General features: G+C 53.0%; 1 protein-coding gene across 1 annotated transcript in view; it reads right to left on the bottom strand.

Annotated features, from left to right (window-relative positions):
• Positions 1-15,019, bottom strand: part of ITGA9 (integrin subunit alpha 9) — a gene marked incomplete at its 5' end in the record, with an annotated part of 281,034 nt that overhangs the window by 233,986 nt on the left and 32,029 nt on the right. Inside the window, 2 exons of the mRNA XM_080674008.1 lie at positions 1,451-1,580; positions 5,769-5,836. Of these exons, the coding sequence (XP_080530134.1) occupies positions 1,451-1,580; positions 5,769-5,836 (198 nt within the window). The remainder of the gene's footprint in view (positions 1-1,450; positions 1,581-5,768; positions 5,837-15,019) is intronic.

Raw genomic sequence — 15,019 nt, forward strand, 5'->3', positions numbered from 1 at the left:
CACGGCCTGGGCGAGTCTATTTTGAAGAAGTGGCGTTAGAAGAAGTTTAAGTTTAAAAAATGTGGCTCTCAAAAGAAATGTCCATCGTTGTCCTGTTGATATTTGGCTCTGTTGACCAATGAGTTTGCCGACCCCTGGGCTAGACCCTACACCACCGCCAAACCAGCCTCTCTCCTGCCTTCTTTTCATCTTCTGACCCGGTGAACACGTGCGAGTCCCCACGAAGCACTAGGTACAGTGCCAGGTCCTGGAAATGCGAGACAAACGCCCCACCGCCAGGGTGCTCCCAGCCCAGCGAGGGTCGGCGGTGTCTCCGCAGCACGCACGGGGGAGGCAGCTCAGGGTTCAGACCTGGAGCTCGGAAACCACGGGTGTACTAGTAAACCCCCACTTTGCCGTTGAAGAGCCACGTGACCTTGGCTAATTCCGTAACTTCTCTGACCCTCAGTTTCTTGCGCTATAAAAGGTGGATGGAAAAGAACAGCTATCGTACGAGGCTGTTTCGGGAATGAGAAGAAATAACAGGCAGGGCCTGGCGTACAGTAAGTGCTCAATAAATGACAGGACCGAGTTGCTGGGAGCACAGGGCAGCGAACACCCCGGGCACTCTGAGTAAAGGTTTCATGGTTTATTCCCTGGGGAAAACCTTGCCGTTAGAAGGGAAAAGGCAAGAGGACAACCCCCTACTGCCTTCTCCCAAGTGAATCTCTGTGAAAAGGGGGTGGGACTCCCCCAGATTTAAGTTAGGCGTAATGTGTGCGAAAGAGCCTTGTTTTCTCATCACTGGGCCTGCCTCAAGTTAGCTTCCTTTTCAGTCCAGAATTACGGCATTTGGGGCATAAATTAAAGAAAAGCCACGTAGACCTTCCATGTACACAAGCAAAGACAGTCTACCCTGTTCTTAAAGAGGCATGATCACGCCCGGCCTCGTGCTTGCCTGGCGGCTGGCTGCTTGCTTAAGTTGTGTCTATCTTCTTTCTAGAAGATTAAAAAGGTTGAGAAAATAGGAGAAATCTTTTCGAGCCTTTGATCAAACCCCAGCATTAGGCTGCCATCCATTGTGATAATTTCTGACAGTGATTATCTCTATGTGCAGCCATCTTTGTGACCCAACGGAACGGCATGGACAACCAGGATTCTATTGCACTCACTTTGTATCTGATCATTTGAACTGGAGTAACCGCTAAAATGAGAAAATAAAACGTTTGCTTCCCCGGAGGTTCAACTGTCAGCTTTTTAATCAAATCACAGTTCGAATTCAGTTCCCTGCTTTGTTTCTCCTCCGTATGTGGGGCTGGATGTTAAGGGACCGTAGCTAAAACTGTAACTGATTAGTATGGATGTCAACGCCGGCACATCCTTTGCGCCCCCGGTAAAGTAATAATTCGTGAACTTCGTGGCAATCGCTCCTGTGTTCCTTGTCACCTGTCACCTCCCTGAGCTTACTCACCCAGGTAAGTGTACCGCCTGTTCATGATCGCTTCGTCATTCAGCTTGAAGTAGGTGTTGTCCGTCAGGTTCAGCACCTTGACCGTCCCAGCCCAATAAAACGACCCCGGGGCGCCCATCACCACCAGCTCCTGCCGAAGAGAAACCCAAAGGTGATCAGAAAAGAAGCGGAAGAGGGAAGTAGGCAGTGAGATGAGAACCACAATCACAACAAGAAACTCGTAAGTCCCTTAAAGATACCTCACCGGGGACTCTCCTCCGCTGAGCAATACAAAAACGATGTCGCCCGATTCCCTGGCGTTATGGAGTCTTTATACGGACAGGGCTACCAAGAATAGAGACCAAGATAACTGAGCACACTGACAAGACGAGTAACAAACCGGGTGTCTGTCCTACCCACAGAGGAAGCTTCACGTACGTCCTCGCTTTCCCACCAGGATCAAACAAGGAAATGGCAAAGATGTGACACTGGCCGAATTCCAGGGAACGATGCTGAGGAAAAGATACCACCCCCTTATCCAGCCAGGCCTTCAGCTCCGCTATCCAGCAACCGCACCTGCCCGCTACAGAGCAAGAGAAATCCAGGGAGCAAAATCAGCTTTGCAAAAAAAAAATAGGCAGGAATTCCCTTCCAGTCCTCACTCAGGCCTCTCTTCTCAGAAACGGCGCAGAAGCTGGGTGTTCTGGCCACTGTGGGCCCCTGCAATCTCAGAAGGATGACATTAAGAGAGCAGAGAGCTCCCCTAAGGGAAGGATGCAGACTGGAAAGAGAAGGGACCACGGACAGCCAGAGGCAGCACTGCTGCTGCTTTTTGTTTGGTTGGTTGCTTGCTTACTTAATCCTCACCCGAGGATATTTTCCCCATCGATTTTTAGAGAGAGGAGAAGGGAGAAGGAGACACACACACAAAGAGAAACATCAATGTGAGAGACACACAGCGACTGCCTGCCTCCCGCACGTGTCCCAATCAGGGCATGGAATCAAGCCTACAACCGAGGTACTTGCCCTTGACCAGGAATCGAACTCACGCCCCTCCAGTCTGAGGGGCGGCGCTCTAACCACTGAGCAACCCGGCCAGGGCAGCACTACTATTGTAAACTGACCTTGAAACACGAAGACACATCTGTCTCCAGCATTTCGATTAGCAGCAAGGGGCCAGCAACCTCGACGAGCCTGAGCCCCCGTCTGTGCTACAAAACCATCCAGGGACCGACGCTGGGGATAATTCTATGCTCGGAGGTGACTCGGTGACCCACGGAGGGCAGCACGGAAATCGGCACGATCTTACCCACAAGAAGATGCATCACGGTGCTAACGGAAGTTGCAAATGGCCGAGACAGCTCACATCGGGATTGTAAGTCCCGGTATGTCCATTCGGCAGATCCTGTGGCAGTAAAAATACTGCAGACCATCTAATGGCCCAGAGTCACACAGTGCTCCTGGGCATGAAAGAGTACGCCAAACGACACCCAGGCCGCGGGCAGGCTTATAAAAGAAAAGTGAACACAGACAGACAGACAGACAGACAGAGACCAGAAGGGTAAGCTCCAAACCATGTGTGGTTTTCCCACTGGGTGCCAGGATTTCAGGAATCCCTTTTTATTTCTTTCTTTATCCCGAAGGTTTATTTTCTCTGTGTTTTCTCAAATTTCTAGAACAATGATTAAACACTGACAATGGAGTCATCTCAGAAAATGCAAAATGGGCCCTGGCCAGTGTTGCTCAGTGGTTAGAGTGCCAGCCCATGCACAGAAGGGTCTCGGGCTCGATTCCCCAGCCAAGGGCATGTACCTGGGTTGCAGGTTTGATCCATGGCTGGGCCTGCGGTGTGTGGAGGAGGCAACCAATCTATGTGTCTGTCGGTCTCCCTCTCTTCCCCTCCCCCCATCCTCTCTAAAAATCAATGGGGAAAAAATATCCTCGGGGGAGGATTAGCAAACAAACAAAAAAACGAAAATGCAAAATGTGTTCCTGGGGTGACACTGTACAGGCACGGAAAGGGAGCACAGGCTGCGAGGAGGCCTGATGGGCCGAGGGAAGCGAGGAGCCCACTGCATCCGTGCACCCAGTGGTGTCCGGCTGAGCCCTTCATTCCCTCCTTCCCCAGGCGGGCGGGGGGGGGGGGGGGGGAGAGAAGCAGTGCCTCTCCCCCAAAGTCCCTCATACCTGGCTTTTTCCATTCAGTGCGGGTGATGCCTGTATCCCGCAAGTGCCAGGAAATGTTACCGATGCTTTAGTTCCCCACCCCCCAGGACCAGCCAAGGCAAATGTCACCCACAGACATGCAAGCTTCTCCAGGAGCCGGGGGCCACCACCGCCTGGAGCTGCGTGTGGAGCCCCATCAATGAACAGAGTGGGCCTTGATCACAGAACCTCAGGGCGCAGGGGTATGTGGGGGTGCTGAGAGAGGCTGGGGTTTCCTCTGCACACTGCACGGTGGCGGGAGCTGGACGGCAGAGGAATGCTCGGGTTCGACCACGAAGTCTGTGCCGAACGGCCTTGCCCCCGGTGTCTCCCCTCTCCCACCGTGGGCTCCAACGCTGGCGGGGCTGGTCCACGTCTTTTCTTGCTGCTTAGAGGTACCCATCACCTCTGCTCCCCTAAGCTACAAAAATAAATGAAGATCCCAGGAAATCCCCGCTTATCCTCAAGGACCGGCGAAAACTCACGTGGTGTCCGTAACGCGCACAGCTTTGATAACCCCAGGGTCACCGACCTCCAGGTCAGGCAGGCACTTGGGGGTAGAGTGTGTCAGGGCCACATGGCCATGCCCGGAGGCCACAGAAGCACGTCCAGCTTGGGACCAGCTGCCGGCCCCGTGCAGGGGCCTCCCAGCTCACGGCAAAGGCAGGCCCAAGCGACGAGGTCAGCAGGAGGGCAGAGGAAGGGAGCAGCGCTGTGTGACCCCTTCCACCACATTTCCTGCTCTGCCTGCGACAGCTGAGGTTCCAGAAACGAGGGAGGCAGGGGGTTCAAGGACCTCCAGTTCAGGGAGGCCAAAAGCCTGGGAACCGAACCACAGGCCAAAGCCCAGAGTGGCCAGGAGACAGCGTGACCGGGTCAGAGGGCTGAGCCTCGGTCGCTGCCACTCTCCCCTCCTATTTCCCCCCCCATCCCCCCATGCACCGAGGCCCCACTGCTGGGGGCTCCCACTGCAGCCGGCACATGCTGAGGCACTGCGGTTCCAGAGCCTGGAGCTTTCACAGGTCCCTGTTCCCCTGCCCACCCTGAGCTTGCCCAGCCACCCGGGTTTCCCCTCCACACCCTGCCCCTCCCTGCCCCGCCCTGCCCGCTCCTCCTACGGAGCCCTCTCCTGCCCAGCCCCAATGCCCTCATGTTCTCCCCCGACTTTCTGGCTGATGAGGCCCCCTCACCGGGGACTCTCTCTCCCTTAGATCTTCATCAACATCTCTGATGAGTTCTCAGGTCTGCGATGAGGCTACTTTCTCCCTGCCCCCCATCGAAAGGAGGCATTCTCCCTGCACCCCTCTGCCTCCGCGCTAAGCACACGCAGTCCCTCCGACAGTAACTAGCATTGGCCAGATCTAAGTTTCTAACTCAGGCGGGGATCGGGCCCCTCTATCCAAATACCTTCTGGAAACATCTACGCATGTGCCTCATGCCCTCACTCAGCCCGTGTCTGAAGCACCCCCCCCAGGGTACCCGCCCCAGTGAGTCCTCCTTGGGGGGCCCTTCCCCCACACACTAGGTTTCAGAGCCCTGGCTGGAAACCTTCCTCCCCCCACGCCCTCTGCCCACCCAGCCCACTGGTACTGCCTTCATACTCTCCAACTCCCCGCACCCTTTTCATCCCTGAAGGTCTCCCTAGCCTGCACTGTTGCTTTGGGGCTGGACCCCATCCCAGCCCCCCTACCTGGCCTCCCTCTAGGCCCTCCCACTTCCAAATTCCTGGGCACACCCAGCCCATGTAGCCACTCTCACAACACGGCCACCCACGTGTCATCACCTGCTCCTGAACGGACAGTGGGTCCCTGTCACCTCCTGGGACACTAGACCTCCCTGGAGGAGGGACGGACATAGAAGTTGCACCATCTGAGCGCTTGCTGGGACAGAGGAGAGTAACCTTGGCACATGGCAGGATGGTATTTCAAACCAATGGGGACAGGAAACAGTTCAGCACACAGTATCAGAACAATCCACTATACATTCAGGAGAACAGCGGAGTTCACTTCGACCACCTAATGTCTGCAAAAAGAAATCCAGGTGCATTCAAGGTATGCGTTCCTCCCGTCTATGAAAGTGCTAGAAGGAAATCCAGGTGGGCACGTTATAGTCCCAGGACGGGGATGACACCCACCTCGGTGAAGAAGCCTGCTATCCCAGCCTGGCAGGAGCCGTGTTCTTCTCCGTACTTCTTCTTATACTCTGGAGGGGGCGGGAGAAGAGAGAGCAAACCACAGCCTGGTCAGTGTGTGCCAGTCGTGTGTGGGGCGGCCGAGCTGGCCGCGTCCCCGGGCGCTGCTGCTGCGGGCTGGGCCCCGGGACGCCGTCCAGCCTGAGGCACGGCAGCGAAGTCTCAGGAATCCGGCCCGACCGCGAAAATCCAGACTCTGGTGCCCCAGAGGGCGTCCGCATGCATGTGGGGAGACCGGAGCAGCAGCCATGGCGATGGAGTGGGAGGCGGGTGACAACGATCTCATTAGCTTTAGGAAGGACCGCGCGCCCCGGCACGAAGGAGGAGCTGAACACATGGCCCAGACGTGGAATGATGTCGCCCTCCCAGCGTGCAGACGGCCAAGCCTCCGCAAAGGCACTCCATACAGCTGGAGGCAATATGGTTTCCTCCGTCCAACCCAAACCGGCCACGGGCGCCCGAGTGCAGAAGGAGGGGACCCCGCACCTGCCCTGGGACCTGTTCCACCATCACGGGTGGCGTGTGGTGACACTATACACTGCCACCCTGTTTTCCTTGTCCCACACAAGGGAAGGGGAGGATCTCTCTCTCCATGTCAAAAGAAAACCAAAGGATGAGCTCTCTCCTCCCCACTCCCTCAGTTCCCAACGCTCCACCCTGCCAAAGGGGGCTGTTTGAGTTTTAAGTTGGCAAGGAAAAGCGTTTAGCATGTTCCCGGCCCTGCGTTCGCTGTGTCGACGCACACCATGGCACATATCCTTCATCCCCGAGAGCCCGTGGCTATTTACCCGTTGACAGGTAAAACCTGTGAGGCTCAGAGAGGTTCAGTGAACTGTCCAAGGTCACACAGCTAGTAAATGGCAAAAAAGCCAAGATTCTACCCCACGCTCGGCAGGCTCAAAAAGCCACATGCTTTCGTCTCTGCGGACCATCCAAGGTTTTGCAAAGTGAGGGATTGCACAACAGCCAGGACGCAACCAGCCATCTGCACTCAGGACATGTGTAAAGACATGGAGAGATGTTCAGCTCAGATGACTCCGATTAATGACAGGTGACCCTGACATCGCTGGACACTGGCTCACGGCTGCCCCTGGGCACCTTCGGGTGGGCGCTATGCAGCAAAATAACCCAGGGCGCACCCCCCCACCCCCCTTGGGCTCTAAGTCTCTGGTACCATGAAAAGCAATATACTTACTTTGGAAACTTTTCTACATAAATACACAATCTCCTTAAATCTGAAACAAAATAAATAATACAAGGGAACAGTGCAGCCGGGATTGCAACACAGTGCCACTTCCTGCAGCCCAGCTCTGCTGGAGAAGAAGGGGAAGGGCCCTGGGGACACGTCCAGAGTAATTCACTTCCTAACAACACTCACCGCAGAGCCTGGTAACATTTTCCAGTAAGTGGCCATTAACCGCTGCTAAATTACAACGGAATGTCAAGCGAGTTACTCGTCCTCCCTGCAGAGGGCTAAGCGGCTGCTCGCCAGGTCCTGGTAACCAGGAGAACTCAGCAGGCCTGCCCTGCCCGAAAGCAGCCCGGGGCCAGCGCACCTTGCTTGTTCTCCGCGCAATCTCGCCCTGGGGCTGGGCACGGGGCATGTGCAAAGTCACAGAGCGCCCAGCCCGTGTGGCTCAGTGGTTGACCCTTGACCTATGAACCAGGAGCTCACGGTTTGATTCATTCCACGACAGGGCACATGCAAGGGCTGTGGGCTCGATCCCCAGTGTGGGATGTGCAGGAGGCAGCCGGTCAATGATGCTCTCTCATCATTTTTTTAAAATTTATTTTTTTATTTTTTTGATTGTCTCTCATCATTGATACTTCTATTTCTCTCTCCCTCTCCCTTCCTCTCTGAAATCAATAAAAATATATTTAAAAAAACAAACACAAATCACCAACAAAGTCACAGATAGGTCCTGCATCAAGTTGCAGGATGGCAGGAAACAATAAAAAGTAATCATAATCCCTACCCCATATGGCCCAAGGAGCAGAACGCCCGAACCTGCACAGCTGTATGAAATCTAGAAGGTCTGGAAAAAGCATATCCACCCGCCCACTCTGGGGGGCTAAACACCCAACTGTCACACCCGAACAAATAAAGCAGAGAAAGGAAACTCAGATGCCCCCAAACTGAACACAACAACACGGCAGGGCACCAGTTCGGCCTCAGAAGTTTACGACAGGAATAGGGACTACGTGGGAATCTTCCATGCTTTAAAGAAGAAACGGGTCTCGAGGGCTCTCGTCAGCGTCTCTCCGCCTCATCCCCACACTCGGTGCCAGGAGCGGACCCAGGGTTTCTGAGGTGGCCACAGACGTCCTGGGAGCTGGGAGGACCCGGCTCCCGGCTCCCGGCCCCAGGAGAAAGGCCAGCGAAGTGAAGCCTTTTTACTGTCACTTCTGCCTCAGCCACCAGGGAGGCAGCGACCAGGCACCGTCACGGGCCAGCTCCTGGCTCCCCAAATGAGGACGTGGCTCATCAGAGGTCGAGGGCCAGGCTCACGCAGAGAGCAGGCACCATCCCACCGTCTGTGATGTTCTGAAACCCCAGGGACTATACCTGCCTTCTCAGGATGCCCGAAAACAGGCCTCAAACCACTGGGGGCTCCTGACTGGAACCCATCCCACTCAATGAGAAGACAGGTAATGTTCCAACCTCCCAGAATCCTGTGTGATCCTGGGGTCCGCCCCTTACTTTGGAAGAGGGTCACCCCGTGCAACCCCACAAACTCTGGGAGGAAGGGGGAAGTTGTAGCAACTCCAGCCTAGGAAGGCTCAATGGATGGGACCGGATTAGACAGCTTCACATTCCAAGCCTCCCACAGCCTTCCAGAACCCTCCTCTGCTCCTCTGTCAAGGTGACCTTGCAGGTAAAGGTACATGAGACCCTCTCCTCATCACAAAACGTGTTTCTTCATCTCACAGTCTATTCAACACAAAGATGAGTTCATTCATCTCAGCGTCCCCAACACCAGCCCTGTGCATGCTGAGGACAGGGGTGCATATGTGCTGTTCCATTCCACCTGACACTAAGTACCTGAACCCCCAACCTGCTTCAATTTGGACCTTTGTTCCTCCCCCCCACAACCTTCCAGCCCTGCCTCCTTCTCTCTTTCAACCTGTCAGGCTCCCTGACCTCCACACCAGCCCTGATTGGGAAGGAATTGCATTCTGGGTACCAGGCCCCCTGGGTTCTCCACCTGGTGCCACAACTAACTGCAGAGGTCAAGGCTGAGGGTGGTGTGAACACAACAAGGACCTGCTGGATGGATTGTTCTGAGCTTTCCAAACCTAGCTTGGCTGAGCCACCGTGGGCAATTCCATCCCCTCCTGGGCCCCAGGAGAATATTCAGATCCAGTTCTTCAATCCCTGCCCAGCCCCAGGCACAACCCTTCACTGTCCCCCCAAACCCAAGAGGAGCCCCTGAGCCACAGCCGGGACGGCCCAGCCCGGGAGACGAGGCCCATGGCGTTGCCTTGCCTGGGTCTAAACCAGCCGTGGGCAAACTACGGCCCTTGGACCGGATCCGGCTTGTTCGGCTGTTCTATCCGGCCCGCGGAGCCGAAAGAGCGGAGGGTTCTCTTGCTCTCCCCTCCGCTCCTTTACTTTGAATTTATATTAGTTCACACAAACACTCCATCCATGCTTTTGTTCCGGCCCTCCGGTCCAGTTTAAGAACCCATTGTGGCCCTCGAGTCAAAAAGTTTGCCCACCCCTGGTAAACCCATCCTCTGTAGGCGAAGTGCTCTCTCTCAAAGCCACGCCCCTCTGAAGAACTGGTGTGAGCAGCCTTCGCAGACTTCAGAGCTGTCCCTCATCAATCACGCCTGGAGAGGCAACCCACCGCCACGTACGGCCGCCCGAGCCCCGAGCTCTGGTCCAGCCCAGCCTGCTCCTTGGCAGTTAAAAAAAAAAAAAAAAAATCACATTGCCCGAGCCTGCTGGATATCAGTAATCCCGAGTAAGTGAGGAGCGACCTGAGAAAGCGCTTTGTACAGGGAACAAGGCCACACACACAACAGGTAAGCTGACACCTCAGGGTGCCATGGTGACCAGCAGGGCCAGGCCTGGGCTATGGGGACTTCCCCAAGAGGCAGTGGCCAGATGCACCAGGCACTGGACCACAGCACACGTCAGTTAATTTCACTTTTTTGAGTGCTACTCCTGTGCATTAAAGATTACCACGGTTATTATAACCTGATTCTTTCTTTTAAAAACTGACATAAAGAGGTCAGGTGGAGGTTTCTCCCTAATGCACTTGCCAAACGTCCGCGTACAGGCCTGGGATGTGGGTGTGCAGACCCACCTACGGGCCATGCCCACATCCTGGAAAACTTGCATTTGGCTTGCCGAGCCCGCAGAAGGCAGGAAAGCCGCTCCCACAGAACCAGGAGGAGGGTGGGGGACGTGGAGATAAGGGGCTGCGAGGGCACTGCGTCGCAAGAGACCCCCCAGGTCACACGCCCTGCCATTGAGAAGTGCAGGAAGTGGGGGGGTGGAGGGGGGGTGGGACCTTCAGTCTCTTGTGTTCCCAGGAAGACTTTTTCCTGTACACACACAAAAGCTGGGGGCCCCACAGGGGGCTGCTCCCGGGCACGTCCACTCAGCCTCCGAATGCCCCAAGGACATGGCCGTGGGGAACAGGACATGCATCCACCTCGAAGCTGCGAGGCAGAAGCCAGCGTGGCAGGCCAGCAGCGCACAGATGCTGCAGCCGATCGAAGGCTGTGCCATCTGGGGGAACTGAACCTGGGAAGCTAAAGGTGTGGTTGACCGAGGGGGCCTAGACCTGGGCTGGAGGAGCTGGGACAGGTCGGAAGGCTGCTTCCTGCTTGGCCCGGTCTGAATTACTGGGCCTGCGTCACCCGCGTTGATGCGTTAAGTTGTACGGCTCCTCTTTCTAAAAATGGCAGAATTCTCCCTGGTGTTGCTGCTGGTTTCACTAAGCCCTGTCTAAACAGAAGGCAATTCAGAGAGGGAAAAAATGCCGGTTTCCAGACAGTCACAATCCACACAGCTCTATGCCCGGAGCTTTTGAATTTTAATTCGTTCAAGAATAAACTTGGGTGGGGTCCCTTCCTGCACTCTTCCCAGACACTGGTGGGATAAAACCAGTCCCTGGAAAGATCAAGATTTATATACGGAGGAACATATATCCTTCCTACTAATCTCTCTTCCTACTACCCATCTGAGCACGTTTCATCTTTCAAAGCCAGTCTTTGTAACACACCAACTTTAAAATTATTTTTCCATGGTTCCTTAGCTTAGCCATGAAACAAAATATCAGATTTAAAAAAAAAAATAGCTTTCCAGTCTTCAATTATTTCTATTTTTTTTTTTCTTGCTCAACTTGTGAGTGAAAACAAAATAACTGACAAACAGCAATTTAGAAGACAGCAACGTTGGGCAGATAGCGCTAGTAATAAGGAAGGCACTGCCACGTACAGAACTAAAGAGAAAACAGAACGAGCCCCCGTTGTGAGAGACCACCATCTAAATGGAAAAAAAAAGATCTAAATAGCTAGGTTGGAGAGGAAGGGACAACGTTTTATCAAAATAATTGACAATTAAGCTATGGCGAGCATTAAACGCAAACTGCAATAAAGCTGGAAACTTACAATTACGTGAGAAAAAGAGGCTTTGAGGGGGGAAATGATCTTTAGAGTATGTCTCTAATTCTAATGCTAGCCATTCATTTTACAGATGAAATCACTATTGCTCAGAGACAGCAAGGCGTTTATTTAAAGCCACCCAGCTAATTACCCCGCGCCAGGATTAAAGAGCAAGGCTCCCGACTGCCCATCTCCTTCAGCCGCACCATCATGCTTCAGAGGGCGTATGTCCAGTGATAATATTCCTATCTTTAAAAAAAATTTTTTTTCCCCCACTGATGGATGAATGGATAAACGCAATGTGGGATACACATATGTTGGTGTGAGGCCGCTGGGGTGGGGTCAGACCAGACCTTGGTTCAACAACCTCAGTACTTGATACTTGAGTTCTGGGTAGGAACAAAGGGGGTCTCACCCGCGTGAGCAGCACCGTGCCAGGGGAGGGAAGGTCAGGGGAGGGAAGGTCAGGGGAGGGAAGGTCAGGGGAGGGAAGGTCAGGGGAGGGTCCAGCGATAACCTAGAGGAGGAAAGGCTGCCCTGGGGGCGGGGACTTGTCTTGCCAGTTTTGCCCGTTGCTAGGCACCGGGGGTTTTCCACCCTGGTGACCTTCTGTACCTGCCCTACCGTTCTTGCTCTGATCTTGTCTAACTGCCTACCATACATTCATGGGAATACTATTCAGCCTTAAAACGAAAATGCTACCACATGATACAACACGGATGAACCCCGAGGACATCATGTGAAGAGAAATAAGCCAGGCGCAAAAGGACAAAGACACTACGATTCCACGTATAGGAGGTCCCTCCGTAGTCAAGTTCACTGAGACAGAAAACAGAATGGCAGTCGCCAGGGGCTGGAGGGAGGGGGATGGGGAGTTCTTGTGTAATGGTCCAGAGTTCCAGCTTGGGAAAACATCCTGGAGATTAGTGATGGTGGCTGCACAACAATGCGAATGTACGTAATGGCACAGAATCGCACTTAACATGGTTAAAATCAGGGGTCCTCAAACTACGGCCTGCGGGCCACATGCGGCCCACTGAGGACATTTATCCGGCCCGCTGGGTGCCTCTGCCTGTCCTGCTTAGCAGCCGACGCGTCCCGGGCCCACAGTGCGCACAGGAATTTGTTCATAGTTTTTTTTTTTTTTAAACTATAGTCCGGCCCTCCAACAGTCTGAGGGACAGTGAACTGGCCCCCTGTTTAAAAAGTTTGAGGACCCCTGGTTAAAATGGTAAATTTTATGGTATTTCAACAGGTAAAAAAAATTGTAGCAATGTTTTGTAATCTTTAAAGAGTTCCTTCCACCCAGAATCTAATAACGCATTTTGGCCAACTCTCTACTTTAGAAGGAGAAACTAGCAACTTTACAGGCACATCATAATATGCCTACATTCAACCTACTGTGTGTTACAGACTGAATGTTTGTGTACCCCCAAAATTCGTATGTTGAAAGCATGCCCCCCAACATGATGGAATCAGAAGGTGGAGCCCAGGAAGGTAATTGGGCTTAGATGAGATCTTGAGGGTGGAGCCCCCGTACAATGAGTTAGTGCCCTTGTAAGAGTCCTGAGTGAGCTTGCTTCTCCCTGCTCTCCACCGGGAATCGGGGGGGCAGGGGCGGGGGAGACACTAAGATAAGAAGACAGACACCTATGAACCAGGAAAGGGGCCCTCACCAGGCACCCGCCAGAGCCTTGATCTGGGACTTCCCAGCCTCAGAACTGGGAGAAATATGTGCTTATTGTCTAAGTCACCCAGTCTCCGGTATTTCTATTATGCAGCCCAAACTGACCAAGACTGTGCATTGTGTTATTTTCATCCCTCCAAAAAAGCGGCCCTGTACATGAGACGGTCCTATTTCAGTGACAACTCCAGCTTTGGGAAGAAAGTAGAATTCAATCTCTTCCCAAAGCTGGAAACCTATGAAATCACTATCACTATCCCATGGAAAGTCAAATCACTGTTCAGAGATTAGAACCAAACGTTGAGAGTAGGAAAGATGCAGAACACAGAGCAGATCAGCCGCCCAGGAAAATCTTATCAGGCCCCTTGCACCTGCTGGGACTGCAGCGAGGCTTGAAAAGTCTCTAACGTTGTATCCTAAACCTTCCTAAAATAAAATGATGGCAAAAGAACAGGAAACTTTTCTCTGAGCTCCCCAGGAATCACACAGAAAATCCACATCCCAACAGAACAGGAAGTACAAAAAAAAAATACTCTGAACTTAAAAGCCAGCAACCTTTCCTCTGCTTCAAAAGCCCATGACCTTCATCAACCTCCCTAACCCTTAGTTTTCTCATCTGTACAATGGGGGTAAGAATATGTACCACAAAATGATGTGATTGCTCAGTAAGGACATACATGTTACGTACCTAGCACACCACCTGGCACTTGATTAATGTTAGGTGAATCTGAATCTGTTAGTTTCTCTGAGAGGAATAAACCCTTACATACCCAGCCCTAATCGGTTTGGCTCAGTGGATAGAGCTTTGGCCTGCGGACTCAAGGGTCCCAGGTTCGGTTCCGGTCAAGGGCATGTACCTTGGTTGCAGGCACATCTCCAATAGGGAGTGTGTAGGAGGCAGCTGATCGATGTTTCTCTCTCATCGATGTTTCTAACTCTCTATCCCTCTCCCTTCTCTCTGTAAAAAATCAATAAAATATATAAAAAAAAAACAACAAAAAAACCTTATATACCCATCACATGGATATGCAAATGTAGAAGAGGCGACTCCTAACATTTGGACATCCATAAGGAAAGTATTGATGCAGTTTAAGCAATCAGTAATTCCACACAATGTATGGACACATGTTTGACGTATCTATATATATAAAAGCCTAAGTGACCGTGACCACCGAATGACCGGAAGACCGGTCAACCAGTCGCTATGACGCGCACTGACCATTAGGGGGCAGACACTCAATGTGGGAGCTGCCTCCTGGTGGTTGGTCAGTGTGCTCCCACAGGGGGAGCGCTGCTCAGCCAGAAGCCGGGCTCACGGCTGGTAAGCACAGCTGCGGCAGCGGGAGCCTCTCCCAACTCCACGGCAGCACTACCGAGCAGCAGTGCCAGCTCGGGCTCCTTCCTGGCCACCTGCCACTTGGTGCACTGCTACATCCCCCGTGGGGTCCCGGATGGCGAGAGGGCGCAGGCCAGGCTGAGGGACCACGCCCCTTCCCGTGCACGAATCCGTGCACCGGGCCTCTAGTAGACTACCTTTGTGTCCAAGATAAAAATTCTTGGCACCAAAGGAAAAGCTTTGAGGGGCTCCCTGGACCCTGAGAGCCACTGCCAGAGACTTGGCCTCCTCCTCTAGACGAGGCTATCCCCTCCGGCCTCCCTTCCTCTCTCCCCTCAGGGTCCTTCTCTGCCTTTACTGGCCATAATTCAGAACTGAGTCTTTTTCATTATTTTTTAAATGAACTAATAAATATTAAAGATATAAAACATAAGGAGTAAAGGAACATATAAAGTGAATTCCTCTGTTAGCCCAATATTTCTTTTTTTTGACATTCAATATTTTGTATTAGTCTCAGGTGTACAGCATAGGGGTCAGACCAATCATATAATTTAT

The sequence above is a fragment of the Plecotus auritus genome (genome assembly GCF_963455305.1).
Source record: "Plecotus auritus genome assembly, chromosome: 6".
NCBI classification, from domain to species: domain Eukaryota; kingdom Metazoa; phylum Chordata; class Mammalia; order Chiroptera; family Vespertilionidae; genus Plecotus; species Plecotus auritus.